At 42.1% G+C, this 20,851-nt stretch overlaps 1 protein-coding gene across 1 annotated transcript in view; it reads left to right on the top strand.

Moving 5' to 3' along the window:
* Positions 1-16,721, top strand: part of SLC35D4 (solute carrier family 35 member D4) — a 57,287-nt gene extending 40,566 nt beyond the window's left edge. Inside the window, exons 14-15 of the mRNA XM_009493671.2 lie at positions 13,169-13,233; positions 16,661-16,721. Of these exons, the coding sequence (XP_009491946.2) occupies positions 13,169-13,233; positions 16,661-16,721 (126 nt within the window). The remainder of the gene's footprint in view (positions 1-13,168; positions 13,234-16,660) is intronic.
* The last annotated feature ends 4,130 nt before the right edge of the window (positions 16,722-20,851 follow it).

Below are 20,851 nucleotides of genomic sequence, written 5' to 3'. Positions count from 1 at the left end.
GTCTTGAACTGACAATGGCCTCAGTCTGCAGCATTCAGCCTGAGACCTTCAGGCAATCTAGCATGGAAAGAGCAGTCGATGAGAATGTGTGCAGCATCCTACCCAGCACGCCCCTCTACAGCAAGGTACTCCAGCTATGATCAGTCTTGGCACGATGGGCCAGTCCCCATCTGGGGCATTTGAGCCAGTTGTGGAGGTGGCCGCAGAGTGCACAGCTGAGTTCACCTACCTGATGTCTATGTGGAAAAGTTCACTGTTGGCTTCCCAGAGGGGGTATTTTCTGCTGCCAGTCTTCTGGTCTGCTTTGTGACGGTATTATCTGGTATAGGACAACACCTAAGCACGTGGCTTTGGACTGAGTGTCCAGCTGACTTTTGAAAAGACATTCAGTTCTTGTGATGCATGGAAACACATTGATGGAACCTGTAACATATCTGCCTTTGGCTCCATTTTTTTTGCTTTAGTTGCCTCACTGTTGAAGTTCTCCTTCAGAAGTCCTGGTCCCTTGAACTATGTTCTCTTGCATTTTGAGAGAGAAGAAACTGACAGGAGTTGAAAGTATCAGCCTGGTTAATTTGGACTTTGGTAAGAATTACGAAATGGTGCACATAGAGTAGCTAAATGCTGAAGAATTATCACAGCCACTAAGCGGTCTATTCTCAAAAATATTGTCTTCCACCACAGTGCCAATGTATTCTGCCTCCAAGAAACTCAAGTCAATTTTCCTTTTCTTCATGGGCCCCAACTGCCAAGAACTTTACACTCTGCCTGCTGGAACCAGCTGTTTTTTTCTCCTAGATGTCAGCTGAGCCACCACTGAGCCACTGCTGTGGGAGGTCATGGTCTGCCTGTGAGGAGTTTGGAATTGCTTCCGCTCCCGCCTTTAGTCAGAGGTCCTGATACTGCAAGGCAGTTATAGTAACAGTTTCTGCCTGATCTGGCTACTGGCCCACCCACTGGCATCCAGCACTTGGGAGGAAGATAGACACAGGCAGATGCTGAGCTCTGTCCTTCCCAAGGACCCAACTCCTTTTCTGCCAACTATACGTAGCAAACTGTCAGTTTGCCTGTTAAATTCGCCACTTAAGTGTGACAATGAAAAGCATGGTTGTCTTATCTGGGTTATCAGCCTTCTCTGTCCCTTTATGGTAATCTCTATTTCATGATCTCATAAGGGTTAGATGAGGTGAAGAATAAGTTGGAATGCCAAAAGGCTATCTCTTGCTGAGCTTAACCTAAGATGAAATGTATTTTATTGCAGTATTTTACTGCAGCAGAGTGTTACAACAGCTGGCCACTCCCCAAAACTGAAAAGCAATACTTTTCAAGTCAGATAGAAGAAATAATTCTTTAACCCAATATACAGTATTACTGACCAGTAAAATTCAGGGCATCAAACAGAAGATAATACTGAGACAGCTGACTGAGTAAAAGTAAAGAGAGGTGTATATTTTTTACAGATTCAGATCTGCTCAAAAGGTTTCAGTGACTGGGTTGCTAGTAATTTCAGCAGAAGCAGACATTATATGGAAATCTTTCTAGGACAGAAGTGGAAAGATTAATAAACTGCATGCCACGGGATGTAAGTTTTGTATCAACCAAGGTCAAGGAGCAGATCCCTCCTTTCCTCTGATGAGCACATCGAAGGCAGACTTGCTGCATTAGGGGAGGATCGTAAAATCTCCTGAATTCTGTACCATCAACCAATACCTGATTAAACAAACCCTTGGTCCACTCCAGTTGGTGTCCATGATCCTAAGAGGTAGAACACTTCACTGCTGTTGTTGTTGCTGTTGCAATGCATACTCTGTTACACAAATATTTAATAATTCATAAAATAAGAACAAGATGATGAATCACATTGCCCTGTCAACTTCTGAGCTCAGAAGTTTCTGGGGAGAGACTAAATGGCAGGAGCAGTTTAAGGCCTTTGCAGTAATGGGGCAGCATATAAGGAAAAGAGACTCCTTGACAGGCTGAAATGACAGAGGATAAGTACAGTTAAGCTTTATAATGCATGAAGCATTTACAGGAAACAGGAGTCATTGGGTCTTAAGTTTGGTATAACCTGGAAATGCAAATACATTTCAGCTTTTGGTCAAATATATGTGCATCAACAGTCAATCTTGTAACAGCAAGAATGGACAAAGCACTTCTTAGCAAAGTTAAAGAAAATGAAAGTTATTTGGCCTAAAGAAGCCTTCTCATATCCCTCATTAAATGACTTTTGTTGTCCTTGCTTGACAAAGCTTCAGCTGCATGGATTGTGCTTCTCATTTGCAGAACTGACCTGAACAGATGCTGTTAGTCCGGTGCATGTATGCACACCTGTTTGAGTCATGATTGATAGTGTTTCCATATCAGCAAAGCATGCTTCGGGGAGAACGTGCATGAATTGTGCAGGGTTTTCCCTTTGTATCCTTAATACAGAACCAGAACACCAAGAGTAATAATGGTATCTGAATTACATTTTCAGTGGTCACATTTGAGAAAAATATTTTAAACATGAACAGCTGCACTGTTAAAATTAAGTTCTGTACTGTAACCAGTCTACAATTCATAGGCTGAAGATTGGTGGCACTTCACCAGCTATCTCATTAGTCATAGGAAGGGGAAATGTATGTTTTGGCCATTATCTCTAGTAGCGGAGGGCAAATGCTTCTTGTTTTGGCTTTCTCTTTATTATGACAGAAACTCTTATGTTTGTGTTTGAGTGAAGGTAGGGTGGAGTGGCTACTTGATGTCCAAAAAGAAATAGCTACCATAATTTTCAACCAAATCTAGTATTTTACAAGGGGCAAAGAATTTTAGGGTGGGTGGTTTTTTTTTAAAGTCTCAGGATATCTTTCACTTTTTGTAGGTAAGCAAAATGAGTTATGATGTGCTTGTGATAGTTCAGTCCTATCTCATCAGTGATGTATGTTTATATATTTCTGTGCTATGTGTAGTATGTGTTTATATATTAATGTGTATATAGATACATGTTTATACATTGATAGATGTAGGTCTTTCTGAAAAGAAAAAGTCTCGTCCTGTTCACGTCTGATCATTGTAAATATGATCATGATATCCTATTTCTCCTAAGAGAATTTTCTTACACAAATTCTATTTATTACATTCAGTAACCCACATACCCTTCTTTATATTCGGTACTTACCTATTGTAGGGTGTCTCTGGAACATAAAATAATTGCTGTATCTTTCTCTGTGGTGGCTCTTGTAAGTTTTAAGAAAAGGAAAGAGGCAGTACAGAACCAAGGAAATTAAGGTATCACCAAGAATCAGAAAGGGTATCTGTTAGCTGTACACTAAAATCTTTGCTTGGCTGAAAGCTGTAAAACAGGTGCCACGTACCTTGACGAGGTGAAGGCAGAGAGGGTTCTCTAGACGTGATTCAGAGGCAGGAGACAGATGGCCTTTTTTGAGCCCTTTCTGCATTGTAGAATGGGGCTGGGCATACAGCTGGGTTCCAGAAGACCTAGCAACCACAGCTTCAGTATCCCCTAATAGCTCATTTTCTTCCACAGCCAAACTGCTAATGACATGCATACGGTGCAAGAACAATAGCTTGGCCACCTTTGTCTCATGAGGAATAAAAGAATGATGAAGTTAGACGACAATTCAGCAATTCTTTTGGCATTCACATGATGCTCGGGGTTAAAAAGTAGTTACTGTAGCATATTAATCTGAAAGAATTATACATTAATCCTTGACAATGTATTAATCTGATAAAACAGGATGCTGAATAACTTTAAGGAAGCTGATACAACCTTTGCTTCAATCTTGCACTTGCAGGATCAGTGTCTTGGTTGTATTGGTCATCACATCGGGGAAACGAAAAGAACGTACAAAAAACAGCACTGAGAGCAATCTTCATAAGTGCAATAGAAAGTAGAGGATGGAGACCTATTTCCCTATGTACTGGAACTGCATATGAGTATCTAGACATAGAAATGCAGAGGATTATCTGCCCTTTAAATGCACACTAGGTATAATTAAGAAATCTGCTTTCTTATAGCAATTGAAAAGCTGATATATAGAAGTACTCCTCTGTGATACAGAGATTATTGTTTTGTGTATTGGTAAGGTAAAAAAAAAAAGAAAACCCTTAAAAACATCTGAAGATTTTGCTAGGGGTGAGCATTTATACTGCTTCTGAAAACATTTTACAGGGCAGGCTGCTGATTGTGTTTGTCATTTGATCTACCCTCCCCCTCTTTTTTTAGTATGTTTTAAATGCAACATGTAGCTGATTTTAAGCTGGGTCAGAAGTTAATTGCTATGAAAACCAGACAGATTCATTTACACTAGAAATAAGTTTTATCGTTATCATTAGGCATTTGACTGCTAAGGCATGTTTAAACACTGGCTGCTTTTGAGTGACAATACACGGAACTAAATGTGTTCTTAAAGAACCCCTGGAATTTACCATTATTGTTTTAATTATGCTCAAAAAAAAATAAAGAGAAATAAAATACAAGGAAAGGGCAGAAGAGAGTGAGCAAACCTCCTCTGAGAAAAAATGTGCTTTAGGGAAGCTGGAGATCTGTGCAGGCATTTAGGCGAATATGAAAAAGAGGATCTCAAAGAAATTTACAGCTGCTGGTAAAAGTTCTGTGCAGCTGGCTCAAAGCTGTGTGGATCATGAAGTTGCTGACTCTGTCACCGTTGCCATGGTGCCACCGTTGCCATGGTGCCAGCATCACTTACCATTTAAGTAACAACGCTGCCCAGGCCCATGCACCTCTTGATCAAGGGTCTGTGGCAGGGAGGGTTAAAGGGTTTTCTTCTTCCAGGAGAGCTGAGCGGAGTCCACCTGTGAGCAATGTGCACCTAAGTATGCTGTAATGCACAGACTCATCGCACTGTCTACTGATTTCATAGACTCACAGTCTCCAGTTAAGTCTGTCAGGGAACGAAAACCCTTAGGGCATGTCTGCACTTTGGACAGGCTGTGAGGGTAAAGCAGTAGACATGCTCAAGTTAGCTTTAAGCTAACGGGCAGAATTGAGAGCGAAACCTGTTTTGCTTCCCCCCTTTCTCCAATGTATTTCACTTTGGATTGTTTCTTTCCCTTGTTTGGGCTGCTCAGCTTTTCAGGCAGGTTCATGGCATTGCTGTTTCCTTTGGGAAGAGCCATTATTTTGGGTGTTCAAGGCTAAAGCTTCATTACTTTCCCTTGGTAAAAGCTGTGTCTGCTTAAAATCCTTCCTTGGCGATGGATTTAATAGCACAGCTCCTTCAGGGGGCTGTATTATCAGCTGAAGCCGTTAGATTAAGCAGCATCTTTTGTCTTGCTTTTTGATTGCTAACAACAGACCCTCAGGATAAAGTTGAAAAATCCCACAGTTCGTTTCAATGTGTTGATTAATACAACTGAATCAATATCTAGGGGAAGGAGGCTTTAGAGGAGAGTTGGCTGGAGGAATTTGCTGTATTTCTTTTAACCAGAGATTGGCTTTGGCACTGTAAAGATGGTTTACAAGGAGCCTTCAAGCTTCTAGAAACAATCCAGATTGCATGGAGAGCCTTCTCATAGCAACAGGCAGTGTGCTCAAAAGCTTCCAGGGAAGTTTTATTTCCATGGTAGTTCATCCCCAAAGCTGACCTGAAATTAAACAGTTAATGCTAGTTTGATTTTGGTCTGCTTCTGCATGCAGGATTCTTCCAGATACTGTGCAGGATGGAGGAGATCTCCTGTGCACAGTATCTGCAGCTGTTAACAGTGCTTTTTTGATTGATGACCATGGGAGAAAAATAGTATATTCTTTTTTTTTTTCTCCATGTTTTATTTGTATTTAATTTTTCCCTACCCTATTTACAAGCAATCCGGTTGTGCTTGTCTTTAGTTCTAGTCCCGTCCTATCTTTCTTGGGAGGGAAGATGTCTACCAGGTTTGTCATCTTTAGCAGGGATTTTTGCTGCTGACTTATGGCAGGTTTCCAGTGACTGTACCAGCCTTCCACAAATCGGTGCGCTTATTGGTGGTCATTGGTGCCTCTCATTGCTCATTGCTGACTTTCTGCAGTTTGTGAAGCTTCACAGTCAGCACCTGCTCTACGAAGATCTCTCAAGTCTGGGTTACTTCAAAAAGGCTTGTCAATACACGCTGGACCACTTTAGTCGGGGTTTAGACAGGGGAGATCCAGGTCCCTCGGTGTTCTTCCATGTATTTGGCTGTCCCAGTCAATGCCTTTTTCATCTGTTTCTGTAGCTGCTGGATCTCTCTGAATCAAAGTATCCTTGCTAAGGTGCAGAGAAGTTACCCATCTGGCAATGTTTGGTTGCCTTAACTTTGGATGTAGCAAAGCAGAGGAGAGCTAGAAAGAAATGGCTTGTAGTCCAGCTGAGATGAAAAATGTATGTAAACAAGGAGGAATGATGTTAACAGCTTAGAAAATTCATGTGAATTAATGAATACAGAATATGGCATTTAAAGATTAACTGTTCCTTTTATCCTGTTCTGAAGATTTCTGTTTCATTTTTGCTAGACCTCCATACCTGACATAGCATTTTGTGTGCACATGTGTACATATGCTTATTCTCAAGTAGACATACATACAGAAGAGATGTAACTCTGAAATTTCAGTGCCCTCCCTCAAGAAACAAAAGAGCATGTGTTGTTACTGATGTTTGCCTGCTGTAATTTTTGCCTTTTTGGTAGTACTGGACTATCTTGATGTAGCTGTTTTCAGTGGCACTAAGAGTGATCCATTTCCCTGGTGGTTTTTGATGATTATCTTAGCAGCTGGTTAAAACATGCAGAAGAGGGACAAAACAAATATTATGTCTATAAAAAGCTTGACATTGCTTTAATTCCACCAGTAGAATGAAAACAAAGGTTACGTACATCAGAAGCTTTTTCCTGATGTTTTGAGAAGATGACCTGATGATAAATAGAATGATTTATTTTGAACAGTGAGTGAACTTGATGAGCCATTTCAAAACACTGTCTTTGGAAAAAATACACGTTTTTGTAAGAACAGAGGTTTTGGCAGTTTGGGGAAGTGAGGTTGCAAGGATTGACTCTGTGTACACAAACTAAGGAAAACTTTTGTAAAGTATTCTGTGTTCACTTACAGTAAGAACTATGACATTTAACTTTCTAGCATTTTAACAGTGAATCAGAGGAAACACACTTTTTATACGGTATGTACATGTATAGTTGTAATATTAACAAATCACGGTCATGTCTGGACTAAATCCCTCATATCTTTCCATTCCAGATAGGAAGATTAAGTCAGAATCTAAATTTTGAAAATGTCCTCATCCGTGTTCTTGGCTATATAAACAACATGTTCCTGAACACCTCAGAAATGCTAGATATTCAAAATCTACAGCCAGCTTTTGCAGCTTGAAAATCTTTCTCTAAAGTAATGGTAAAGTCAGGGATAGAAGGGATCAATGGTAGCTTGGACAAGAATGACACATTTATCTACCCAATGCTGGCTGGTTTGAACTGATCGAGAATTGATACCGTAGAGGCTATGGGATAACCACAGCAGGTTGGTGGAGAAGGCAAGGCGGTAAAGAACGCAGAGTCCTGCATTTCTGTATCTCCCAGGATCCAGGTTTCTGCTTAGTCAAGGACCGGAAACCCTTAGGATGCCATGTCCTGTCTTCAAGCCACATGTCAGACTTACCAGAATTTTCTGATGTTATGTGGTCAAGAAGTAGATCCAATAGGGAAACTGGCTCAGCAGTGATCTTGCCTGTTCTTAAGGTCCTTCAGCAAAGAATTCTCCAAACCATTTATTTTTTATTTCATTATCTATAAAACTAAATTAATTTCTAATTTTTTTAAAACAACTTTTATGAAACAAATTTTGCTTTCTCTTCTGAACATCTTTTCTTGTCTGACCATAATGTGGTCAGGAGAAAGGAGGGGATCATTCACATCATGAGTTGTGTAGTTGTCTGTCTATCAAAGTTGCTTGGGAACTCTTCAAAGCTAGTGGTAATAGTGCCTCCCTCCACTCATAAATCACTAAAGCAAATTTACAAATGCAGATGCAGGAGAGCACATTCTTTCCTAGGGTGATTTTACGTGCTGGATTTATCCCCACTGTGCAACAAGTTCTTCCACACATGAGGATATTTCTGCTTTATGAAGTCTGTTACCCAGCACTTCAGCAATGCCATTGTTGATCTTGTTGCCGGTAATTCAGCCTGATAAGGAGCAAATGCTGGACCTGTGGGGAACAGAATCTGGGAATCTCTTCTAACCAAGAAGTTCAAAACTTCTGACTGTCCCAATTCTTGTGGGTTAATAATCTGGAGCCCCACATTCCTCTGCTTTGCGACGCTATGGTGTACCAGTATCCAAAGCTCAGTGTTTCAGATAGGCATCTCACCACTGAGGAAACACAGACTTTTTTCTTCCTAAGTGATGGTTCATGATCCTTCCTTAAAGCTTCACCGTAGTTCATGCCTTACCAACTTCCGATGAGTTATCTTTGATGGCCGTGATTTCTCTGATGCACAAACCCTAGAGCTTTCACATGTCTGTGGCCATGAGGTACAATGAGTTCAGCCTCTTCTGTTTCTGTTTCAGTGTTTACAATGAGCAGGTCTTTCCTATTACTGCATCTCCTCGAAGTATGTTGCTCTTATTCAGAAACTGGAGCAGGGATCGCACAAGCTTTGGTTCCCTTTTTAGGGACCAGGTTGTAAGGTGACAAATGAGTCTGTATTTCTCTGCTGTCCCACCCTTTCTAGGCGGGTCCAGCCCCACTTAGATTACGAACTTGTAAAAGGGTGCTGTTTTAAGACCCTTCTCTGTGGCACAATCCAGCCACAGGGCTGGGTTGCCCTCTCTTTTCTCTCCTGGTTCTTGTTCACTCCCTGTACTAGAGTAGCTATGTCAAGAAGTCCCATCTGTTCTGTTTAGTTATCTAACTATTCAGGCCCAATCTTTGTTCCAGCAGTCCTGCAGCATTCTCCCTGTGCTTGAAGTGATGCTGCTCTAATCTTCTTCCTTCTCCTTCATGATGGGATCTGCAGTCCTAGCTCAAGCCCGCTATCTGCATTACCGCAGAAGCTGTTTCATCTAGGGTAAGTTGGGCCAGGCTGGTGAATTTCTGCAAATTGTGTCCTCCAGCAGTGGAGGAGATCAGCCTGCTCTCCTCTTATGCACAGAGTAGATAAGTATTCATCACAAGGATACACTTATTTCCTTCAATTCCTGGTACACATTGTAAAGAGCTAGAACTCTTTTTTGATTGAGATAACAAAAGCACTCTGAAATGCCAAGGATTTTGTTTATTTATAAAATTACTTGTAAATAATTCAGTGATTGGAACTATAGAAATAGTTGAGATCAAGGCAAATAGGTGTTAATAAAGTGTTCCTTTAAATGAGTCTTGTTTCCACGGTACAATGGAGTGACACATTAAATTTAGAGTGATTTATTTTAAGAAACAATCTTTTTTCCTTTGTTTTTTCTGTGCAAGGAAAGGTTTGAAATGATTTCTCAGGAATGTTTTCAGCTCACATGGAAATGTTTTGTTAAATGGTGCTACGCTTGGATTTTTTTCCTAATCACTGAAAGCTGTGTCAGAATTTTGTAGAAATGTTCACGGTATGAATGTTTTTAAAAATAGCGTTTGCTGTACTGCCTGGTCACAGTTCCTTTAAGCAAGTAAGTAGGCAGAGTCCGTGGCGCTATTCCTGTTTCTAAAATTGTTGGGGTTCAACCATCCAGTCTGTGTCATTTGGTAGAATTAGTGACTGTATGTCAAACTCTTGGGGACCTTTGCTCAAAATATGCTGGTTATAGCTAATTAAAATTTTCCTTTCCACCTCCTAGTTTTAGAGATTCAGCACCAAAATATATTTGGAAATCATTAACTTTAGTTTGCCCTTTTGCTTGCTTTCTTTTGTCTTGCAAGCTCTTTCTTTTTCCTAAGGCATCTGAATGCCTAGGAGGACAACTGTGACCTTTAAAGTGAAGAAAGAGATATTACTGCACTTAGCTTGTTGTGGTTTGGTTTTTTTAAAGGACATTCAGAACATCAATGTAGGTGGTTTTTTAAAAAAACTAAATGTGCACTTAAAACACTTTGGAAAATGCTGAAATGGATTTGAAGGAAAATTACCTTCTGAACTATGTCCCTAGACTTTAGATTCTTCCCCTGGAACAAATTATATGGTTAGCTTCCCTGAAAACGTGTTTTTCATTTTTAAATGTGTTCCTCTTCTAGATAAACAATCAAAGGTGGACGTTTTAGCAATGTGTTTTCCTTTTGTTTTGTTTTGTTTTTTTCTTCCACATGCTTACTTCATGTGCTCGCTCTTCCAACCCACATTTTGTTTCTCTTTGGCACTGAGACACTCTTACATAATTTTTCAAAAATACAACAGTGTTCTGCTGTAATAGTCCAAAAGGCTACAGCCTACATTTTTGCAGAGGTTTGGGATGATGGCAGTAGAATGGTGTATTGTTTTTGATAAGGCCTGTTTTCAGAGGGTTCTTAAATGCCTGTTTCTCCACTGTTGGCCTCTTCTCAAGTTTCTAATAAACGGGACTCTACATGGGCGCGGGTGACACAACTTTAACTTGTGTCACTTTTCAAATACAGCACTTCAGTTTCTTTCAGAACAGCTTAAAGAAAAGGATGCTCTGGAGATACCACAGCTGCTGCCCTTCATTAGTTCCTGTTTACACGCTCGGTCATGAATATTGTATATTTTTATGTAATAAATTAGTATTAGCCTAAGGTAAGCTTAGTGCAGTTGATTCTACAATCATTCACACTGATGTAAATGAGAAGTCATCCCTTGTAGGTCAGCACAGCTGCTGCAAGGTGTGTAAGGGGAGAATCCAGACTGCTGGAACAAGATGTGGATGTATTTTAGAGTGCTGCATTTGAACTGCTGGATATCCAGCCTAGGAGCTGTATTTAGGTAAAGTGCATGAAAGATTCAGCTCCTGAATGGTTAACTTCCACTGTTTGGAGTAGGTGTCAGCTCTCTGTGGCTGCAAATGACTATGAGACAGGCCAAGGTGTGACCTGAATGTGGACAGCTGTAATATCATCTTCTTGAGTTTTGAAGAATAACTCTCAGTTTGTGACTTTTCCTTCTCCTCTGTCAGTCTCTTTTGGGTGCATCTATTTAGTCGTATGTTTGCTTGTATGTATACGTACAAGGCTGTAGGGGTAGAGCTGATACATATCTTTGATTTTCCCCTCAAGTGGGAGCTCACTTTTTCTGTTAGCTTGGAGCTTTACAGTATCACCTGTGTTGTACACTGCTGTGGTAGGCAGTGTGCAAATACTTCAGTCAGATGAACGAATAGTTCATATCAGGAGGTATATCTGTGGTTGTATTGATACCAGCAGTTTGATTGCTGTGCAGGAATTGGAGTGGATCTGCAGTCTTGTGGTATCCTACCTGGATCAAGTCCATCTCCTGCCTCATTCTCTCCGCAAGGTGCCTGTGCTGTAGGCAAATGGACAATAGTCAGGGTGTTATTTATGATAATCTCTCGGAAGAAAAAAAGCCATCTCCTGCATCCCTGAATCTCCCTAAAGTAGAGAACATCCCCAAATAGACCAGAAGAGACATTCACTGTACAGTCCCCATCGAGCACCACTGCTCCTGTGTGGTGCTCACTGCCATTGCGTGGTCTCACTGCCAGCTTTAGATTATTGTCCCCTCTCCAGCTACCTCTTAGAGTGACGTACAACCATCTCTTCTTCATCCGCTGCTGCTCGTGATCCTGCAATGATTACACTCGAGGCAGGTTCAGAACCCTGCCTTTTAAAATGCAGCCATAACCAATGTAGTGGGTATTGACTTAACAAACTGTTAGTCCAAGGTCTGGTGCACAGAGCCTACTCTAAAATGGCATTTGCTTCCCTACTGCACATGTAGTAGTGTTTTAACAAGTAATAGGTTACGTAATGAAGTTTCTGCTGTCTCCCCTGGGAGTCAACTAGACAAACAACGATTAGGAAATCTTAGCTGATAATTGTTTAAATGTTTTGTTTCTTAATTTCATCTTTTTCCTTGGGCAATATTGCATTATCCTAAATAGTTCCTTTCATTCTTCAGTGCTTGTGTTTCCCGAGTATTTGTAAATCACTACCAAGTCTTCCTTTCCCACAGGCATTGCTTATCCTAACTGTTGACTGAAAATCAATCCTTCCATCTAATGACTCTGTCACTGTTCTCTGAACTCTTTCCATTTTACATTATCCATCTGGCAACAAAATGTCCAAAACTGTGTGCAGGCTGCAGATGTGGTAGCTCCGTAGCTGTTGAGGCAGGGTTGTGTTACAAACCATTGTATGTCGGGGTCTAGCTGTTTCTGGGATCAATACTATGAAAATATAAAGTCATTTGCCCCTAGCTTCTCTGCCCAGGACACCTTGGTAGAATGAGAGATTTGTAATATAAACCTACTGAAGTTGTGGTGTTTTTCTTTACCCCATACCCTATTCCTTTCTTTGGCTTTTCTACACCCATAAACACATTTCAAGCTCTCATTCTCCTCAGAAATATAAAGATTTTCAAGCCCGGGATCTGACTGCTGTCCCCAGTCTGCTGTCGGCAAATGAAAGCTAGCAGGTTTCCAGGCCAGGCCAGCTGGGATGTGTGATAAGGGACCCTCTGCTCTGCTTCCGTGCCCTGCCTCTGCTGCGTCCCGGCTTCTCTAGGAGTCAAAATTGAACTGCGATGTGTGACCACCATGCTATTTTCGCTGTTGGTTTCCCAGCCTAATGAGCAGCACGTTTTGCATCCTGTGCTTTCCCAGCGATACCCCACAGTCGGGTTCCTGCCCTAAGCTGGCTGCGCAGCTCTTGTGGCCCTGCCTCTTGGGTCATCTTCTGCTGTTTCTGGCCTGCCTCCCACTGGCCAGAGGGGAAAGGAGGTGCCTGCATGTAGTCTCTGTACTTGCATCGGAAGGAAGGTCGGGCAGGAGTGGAAGCTCCGTGGTGTTTAGCAATGTTTCACTGTTTAGCATAGACTCGTTTGGTTTCTCCTGTCCATTGACTGTCTATTTTAGGTACTGCATCTAACGGTTAAGAAAACAAAGAAAAAAAAGAAAGGAAAAAAAAAATGTGGCTGCACATGCAGAAATTTGATTTCAGCAAAAGTATTTCAGTTTTCATTTGTGATATAACAAGTTCACAAAGCGGGTTTTTTTCCTTTCAATTTAACAGGTTATCACTGCTAGCTTATCACCGTTGTTCTTTGTCATGACTGCCAACGTGCTAACAATTTCTTGGTAAGTGCCCACGTGAACTTTTTTCTTAACAGTAAAAATGAATTTCCACACAGTGCTTCATGTGGAAATACTTTTTAAATGTCAAGTTCTGTTAGTGCCAGTAATATTTTGCATGTAAGGAGAACCAGGTGTGCAATGATGGATGCAGTACAGTAATACAAATAGAAGAGTATTTCTTCTGCCTCTGTGGGAGAACATGGACATTTTGGGCATTAAGCCTCACCGCAATTCACTCTGCGTGTTTTACAGCTAGACAAATGGACACAATAGGCAAATAAATGACCCATTCAAAGTCATGCTATAAATTAGTGGTGGAACTGCAAATAAAACACAGGAGTCACGGTTTGGTGACAGCATCTTTTTAACCAATAGAGTGCATTCAAGTTTCCCTAAGACAGTGTGTACTGTGAATGCCTAAAATGAAAATAGTAGAAAAATGAAATAATGATAACAAACTTTTTCCAAAGCTGTATCTGGATTTTGTAACAGGTGCCCACACATTACGGATCACCTAACATGAAATTTTTAGGTAGTAGAATAAAGGATTGGGGTGCAAACTCCTTTGGTCAAAGACAATGATTTTTGGTCTGTGTTTGTTCAGCACCCAGTGAAAGGGAATCCCAGCCCATGGCTGATGCTCCTAAATGCTTCTGCAATGCAAACAGCAACTCAATACAGGGTTAGGCATGTATCTCTGAGGACAGATTTGTTGTTGGAAATAAAAATCTGCTTACTTTTGAAAAGCTTTAAGCTTCCTTTTTTCCCCTCCAGTTTGATTGCCTTCCTAAAGATTCAGCTCTGCACTGAATGGAATAAGCATATTCTTTTCCAGGTGTGATAAAGAAGTTACAGGAGGAGAATCTCAGTTTAAACTAGCATATGTGTGAATATGCATCCCCATACGTATGTTAGGTGCATGTAATCTCAAATACTAAAATAAGTCGTGTCATTTTTTTTAGCTCTTGGAATACATTTATGTGGCCTATGTGTGCAAGAGGCTGAACTAGTATCAGTGTACCTAAACTACTCCTAGTCTAGACCACTAACTTTGCCATTCCTCACCATTTTTACATGTGTTTGCTAGAGGTAGGCTTTTATAATATCTATGCATTCACTGACATGTATACTAAAAATCATGTGTACCTTTGTTAATGTGAGCACACGGACCCATATAGTTGCACACATACTACATGCCCTGTATGCACTGGAATTAATATAAATGATGAACACATCTGTATCTTCAAAAGAAACTTTGCCTTAGCCCTTAGGTCACTGTTAATGCTTTGATTGTCATAATTCAGAGAGATAACCATTTCTTTTATTTATTTATGTATTTATTTATTTGAGTTCTGTTATTGCTTGTGCATCAGCAGTGCCTTGGCTTATCAGCAAAGCTCTGGAAATAGTTTGCTAGATGATAGAAGCTGCAAAGCACTCATGAGTTCATTAATCCGTGAGGTTTTTAGTGTTGCTCCAGCATTGTCATGGACCGTATCATATGTTAATTTCTGAGTGATGGGCAAATGCAGTTAGCTGTCACCCCACAATAAACAGAAGCCGGATGATTTGCCAGACAGTAAACTGAAGGTATATCAAAGGGTTGGCATTTAGCCATGTTTTCTGCTCTGCTTCATCTTGAAGTTATAATGATGGTTTCTATTGGCCTAGTAATCTGGATTGCATGGGCACGTGGATACCTGAGATTTCAAATCCTTCAGAAGGGAATTCTTCTTCTCTGATGTCGGATTAAAGAACAATTTAGATGCAGGCACCTTTTTACAGAACAGGGCTGTACAGTTTACTATCTTTTGTACAGAATTGCCAGTCTAATTTTTAGAATGATACATCAAAGATAGGTCTGTTTTTTAAAACCTCTGTTAAAAATGTTGTAGAAAACAACACATTTATGAAATGAAAAAAAAATGAGTCATTCCTAAGGCTGTGTTGGTTTTAGGTCTTCCTATATGCAGTGTTTTTTTTTTCTTTAGGATAAAGAATACATTATCCAACCTTAGCTTCCGAAGGAATTAATGCAGAGGGTATGTTTATAACTGGAGCTGAAATCCAGGGAAGGCATGGGGGTTAACCCTCTCCAGAGAAAAGTGCTCAGAGGTTTTTCGTAATTACAGGCACACAGACTCACATGTTTTAGATCTTTCTAAAAAGCTTGCAGCCCTCACTGCCCTTTGCTCCTTGTTGGTAATTCCACATCCAGAGGTATTCTGTCTCCACAGTGGACTGTCTACAGACTGTCTGTAGCACCTACTTTCCAGGGCTGTTTATTGTGTAATTGTAAGATACTGTACTGTTGTTATACAATGTTTGTTTCCCTCAGGAACAAGGGCGATTATGTGATTTTTAAAACAGCTCACCAAAGCTAAGATTTAAGTGAATGTAATGCTATTAAAGACGAGAGAGCCTTTAGCTTTACATGGGTTTTTTTTTTTTCCCAAGGAAAGAAAAAAGCCCTCTTACAAATGAACTTAACAGAAGTTTGTTTTGTTTATAAAGTTCATTAAGGAGCTTTTCTGTTTCATAAGCTAACTAAGCCATGAGGCTAAGATGAAAGGTCAGCACACTTAGCTTTGCACTGTTATAAAAGGGGAGACGACTAGGTATCCCACCATATTCCTGTCAGCTATGATAGATACCAGAGGAGATTTGGGGATTATTAACTATTGCACGGATTGAGTGGGTTGACAGCTTATTTCAGTGATTGGTTTTGTTTATAATACCATTCATCCTGATTTGGAGCCCTGCTTCTAGCCTGAGTCTTGGAGAGAAGCGTTAGTGCCACTGCTGCGCTGTGAGCAGCACAGGAAGGAAGCGCTTGGGCACACGTGCCATTTCGGCTGGGGCAGGTTCTTTCACCAGGTTCCTCACAAAGAGAAGTAAAGACGGAAATTTCTACTGGCCTCGCTATGCCAGTGGGATCTCCCCAGAGCAAAATTCCTTCTCCCGATTTCCTCAGTTCCCAAAACCTAGGCTTTACATGTCCTCCTGACTTTGTCAAGTGTCAAGTTTTCAGGAGAGAACGCAAACAGAAATTGCAAGGGGGAATCATTAACCTAATGAAGTTCAAACTCTCCGGCCTTCCAATCCTATTTTTACTAGTGTATGGGTGTGCAGCTATTCTTGTAACTAGGTGCAACCTTCTCTATCTAGATTTCTGTCTGTGTATTTTCATGGGAATACCACCAGCCCTAAAATATAGGAAGGGTAGTTTCTGATGAGATCAGTTAAATAAGACATTTCTGGTTTCAGCCTTTTCTTAGCAAGACGAATGAAAAAATCGCCTGGGTTACTGTCTCTAGTTTGAAATATGTTTAGACAAAATAATACCTTTCTCTTAACGTTGTGCTGTTTGGCACTGTATCGAGTAGAGGGACTCGTCTGATACTAAATTTGTGGTATACTTTGTTTACAGCCTTGTGATCAGTGGAGTTGGAGAAGCTTTGCTTGTTTACACTGAAAGGACAGGCACATAAAGAGGAACCAGATCTCACCAGCTAGAAAAGAGCTGACTTGCAGCCTAGAGACCCTACCACGAATAAAATGCGGCGGCAGCAATGAAGAAGTGCAACCAAACACAAGAAGAGAGACCTATTGTTTTTTTATTAAAAAAGAAAAGCTATGCTATTAATAGTGCTGGTAAGAGAGCAGCACAGTTGGCAGGATGGTTAGGAGCCTTTGCCTCAAAGCACAAGACAAACTATTTCTGATTGATGTGGTAAAGGAAAAGCTGCACTGTCTCATGCTGACGGCTCTGTGTGAGAACCTCTCAGAACCTCCCTTCTTGCACAGGGAACTGAACTCAGGAAAAGCAGCATTCCCCACTGGATGCCCCCAGTTTTTTTGTTGGAAGCTGATACCGGGTTGTACCAAACTATGTCAGAGCCCAGATCCTGCCATGAATTCAGGATCAGGAAGGATGGATTTTGTCTCCAACTGTTCTGTAAGCAGCAAGCTGCTGCATACAGGTCTCTAGTCACGTCGTCTGAACTGGCACGGTGACCGAGGCCATGGGGCTTCTGGAGATAATCCCCTTCTGGAACTGCAGCGGGTTGACAGCTTTGCAGAATGGGGAAATCAGCAATAAATCTCAATATCTGTAGTGATTGCTCTTTGTGTATTTTTTCTTCTCCCATTCTCCAAGATTTCTTTTGAACTCTGCGAATTTTTGTCAGCTGGAGGGGTGGAGGGACTAACACTGTTCCCAGCAGTGGTTTGTCTCTTAAATTATTGGAAGAGGCAACGAAGATTATGAACCTTGAATGAATGTCATAAAGAGTGTAAGGCAATTAATCTCAAGAGTTCTTAAAATAATTTCATTTCTGGTTGCTGAATGGCTGTTAGAAATTAGTCTTGATATATTAGTGCCCGGGAAAGCAATCTGTCTGAAAGTAATATTTAATGATGAGTTGATAATATTGTGGGGAAAGTTTGCATGGTAAAAGGAGCTTGATAACAAATCTTCAGTGAGCAGAGGGACTTGTCTCACACGCCATTAGATAGCTAAATATAGTCCCTTAATCTAAGTTGACAAAGTTTCCTTCATCATCAATGGAAGAAGAGGGCTGCCCTCACAGAGATGATTCTTCATGAACAGATTGCTGTGTTAATGTCACTGAAAGACCCTCTGGAATCTGTGCTTATCTCTCCATAGATAGAAATTTGGTGACTAGTCTAGGCAAGACACTTGACTTTTGGAAGGCTACAGTTAGCTGAGGCGTATCTGCTTCAATCTAACAAAATCCACCAGCTGGGTTTTAAAGTATAGCTACATTTTAACTTCAAATAAAACACTGTAGTTTAACAAAGAAGGTAAATTTTACAAAGGATTGCAGTCAGTTTCTATGACTGGAGTGTTTTAGGTAAAGATTAGTTGGTTTTCAGAAAAAAATGCTGTAGTTTAAAAAAGAGAATTCAATGTACTCTGGCCTGTATTCTACCTAAGCTTGTCCTAATTAATTGCAATGGGTCTGTTTATACTGGCATGTCATCCATGTATGTTGGGCCACGCTCTGGTTTGAGTTTGGAGTGAGCCAGTTTCTTGCCAGGTGGTAAAGCTCAGGTTTGGGAAGAAAGGGGGAGAGAGGGACAAGCATGAAAGAAACAGTGCTTGCACTTGAGCAGTAGTCCTGAAACCAAAATGGGACACATGGCACAGGTGGTTGAGCCCATTCTCATGCGCAGTGAGCCAAGACACAGCCAGCCGTGGACCCTCATGGCCTTCCAGTCTGGAAATTCAGACAGTGCTGGGAGTAATGGCTGCAGCATGCTGGCTTTCCCCAGACAACCAGCTCTGCCAGCCAGTCGTGGCAATATGGTAGGATCCTTGCCGTGCCACCTCTCTGCCGATTTTGAAGTGACTAGCGACCCTGGGAGTCTTCACAAAAGAGTCCTTGTGTGATAGCTGAGGTTTTGCAATCATAGCTGGAACCTTTGCCGGAGGAAAAGCTCATTGTGTACCTCTCTTCTTGTGTAACTTTCAAGGGTAGGCTGCAGTCTGGATTTTTTTTTCATCTTGTCTGTGCTGCTCATAGCAGTGTACCAAAACCCAGGACACCCATTTGCTTTCTTGCTGGTGGTCTCAGCGGAAAGCCAGTGGCCAAAGCAGCATCCAGGGTTGCTGTAGCTCCTTGGTTGCAGGGGGCATGCTTGGGGCGGCTGCAGGAGGGTTCTTTGGCTGCAGCAGGCATTACGTTGCCTTGGCTCTGTGGGAATTCAGTCTCTGCAGCTGCCGAATTAGTATCTCCCTGCATAGTAAGTCCACTTCCTTTGTATTTAACTTCATGCATGTTAAACAACACTGAGCTGTTTGCTTCTGCTTCCATTTTTGTGCCTTAGCGCAATGTGCTTGCATTTCTAAGACTCTGGTTGATGTAAGTAAAACACTGCAGGTTTAAATTGATTGCCACTTAAGCGAATCAAGGAAGCGGAGTTAACAGTGAAGTTGGGCTCCTCTGTCAAACATGGCTGGGAAGAAGAGGCACCCTCTGAACCGACCTGACCTGCTTCAGGTGAGGATGGCTCCTGCGGACCAGCACGAGGCTCATCAGTCTTGCCTGATGAAGTAGGGTGGAAGTGGAGCTCCAGGGCCTTCCAAATCCATCTTTGTGTATTTGGAGTTGTCTCAAGGTGCTGAAGGCACGGGTTGACTTTCTTCTTCCTCAGGCCGTGGCAGCGGTGACAGCAGAGCCGGGGTGCGGTGTGGCAGCCGCCCCTGCGAGCAAAGGGCCCCTCCAGCGTGGGCAGCAGCAAGCTGACGGAGGGTTAGCCCTGCTGCGGGGGAAGAGGTGAGAGAGATGGAGCCCTTGGGCGGGCTTCTGGCTGTTGCAACAAGCGGTGCCTTTGTCAGCGCCTGTGCGCTAGGGTGGGGATGTCAGCCTGGGAACGGCGAGCTGCGGCCCTAAGGTGACGTCTCAGCTGGCAGTGCAGAGCAGGCGTGCGATACAAATTGTCGTGGTTTAGCCCCAGCCAGCAACTCAGCACCAGGCAGCCGCTCGCTCACTTCCCCTGCCCCGATGGGATGGGGGAGAGAATCGGAGGAGTAAGAGTGAGAAACACTCCTGGGTTGAGAGAAGAACAGTTTAATAGTTGAAATAAAGTAAAATAATAATAATAATAACAATATAATAATAATAGTAATAACAATATACAAAGCAAGTGATGCACAATGCAATTGCTCACAACCCACCGACCGATACCCAGACAGTTCCCGAGCAGCGATCGCTGCTCCCCGGCCAACCCCCCCCAGTTTATATACTGAGCATGATGTCGTATGGTATGGAATAGCCCTTTGGGCAGTTTGGATCAACTGTTCTGGCTGTGCCCCCTCCCAGTTTCTTGTGCACCTGGCAGAGCATGGGAAGCTGAAAAGTCCTTGACTAGCATAAGCAGTACTCAGCAACAACTAAAAACATCAGCGTGTTATCAACTTCTTCTCATACTAAATCCAAACCACAGCACTATGCCTGCTACTAGGAAGAAAATTAACTCTATCCCAGCCGAAACCAGGACACAAATCTACAGGTAAGCCGTGGGAGGGCACCTACAGGAAGACCCCGGCTCCCCACCCCGGACCGCTTTTGGGACGGGGTGCATTCCCACCAGCAGCACCCAGGGGAGAAGAGGCACAGAGAGGTGCAGGGTGGGCTCCCTGGTCGCAAACAGCCCCAGGCGGGGAGGCGATGCCAGCAGAGGGGAAAGGTGGGGAGGACAGGCGCGTACCGGCAGCTTGCGGAGGCGGGCGCCTGCAGGAGCTGGGGCAGAACAGATCTCGTGATTTCCTGAGGAAGCAGCGGCCTGAGCTTTAATTCAGCCCTGCCTCAGAAGGAGGGATACTGCATGGTAAAAAACACACTGCAGGGTTGTCCTAATGATCTTCGAAGCAGGAAACTTCCGAAGTTCAAGCTTAAGATGGCTCTTGCAAGACTAGCGAATGGTTATGTTCAGTATTTTAGAGAATGAATACACAAAGGTTGGGTTATTTATATCTAATTGACCTTTTTTCCAGTCAGTCAAAGATACAAAGTAACAAACACACAGCTCTGAGGAAGGAGGGGTTCCTTTACGTTGGAAAGATGCAATGACACTAATGATGCCCAAATGCAAA

Source organism: Pelecanus crispus, chromosome 2 (assembly GCF_030463565.1).
Source record: "Pelecanus crispus isolate bPelCri1 chromosome 2, bPelCri1.pri, whole genome shotgun sequence".
NCBI classification, from domain to species: Eukaryota; Metazoa; Chordata; class Aves; order Pelecaniformes; family Pelecanidae; genus Pelecanus; species Pelecanus crispus.
This window is presented reverse-complemented; position numbering and strand designations above follow the sequence as displayed.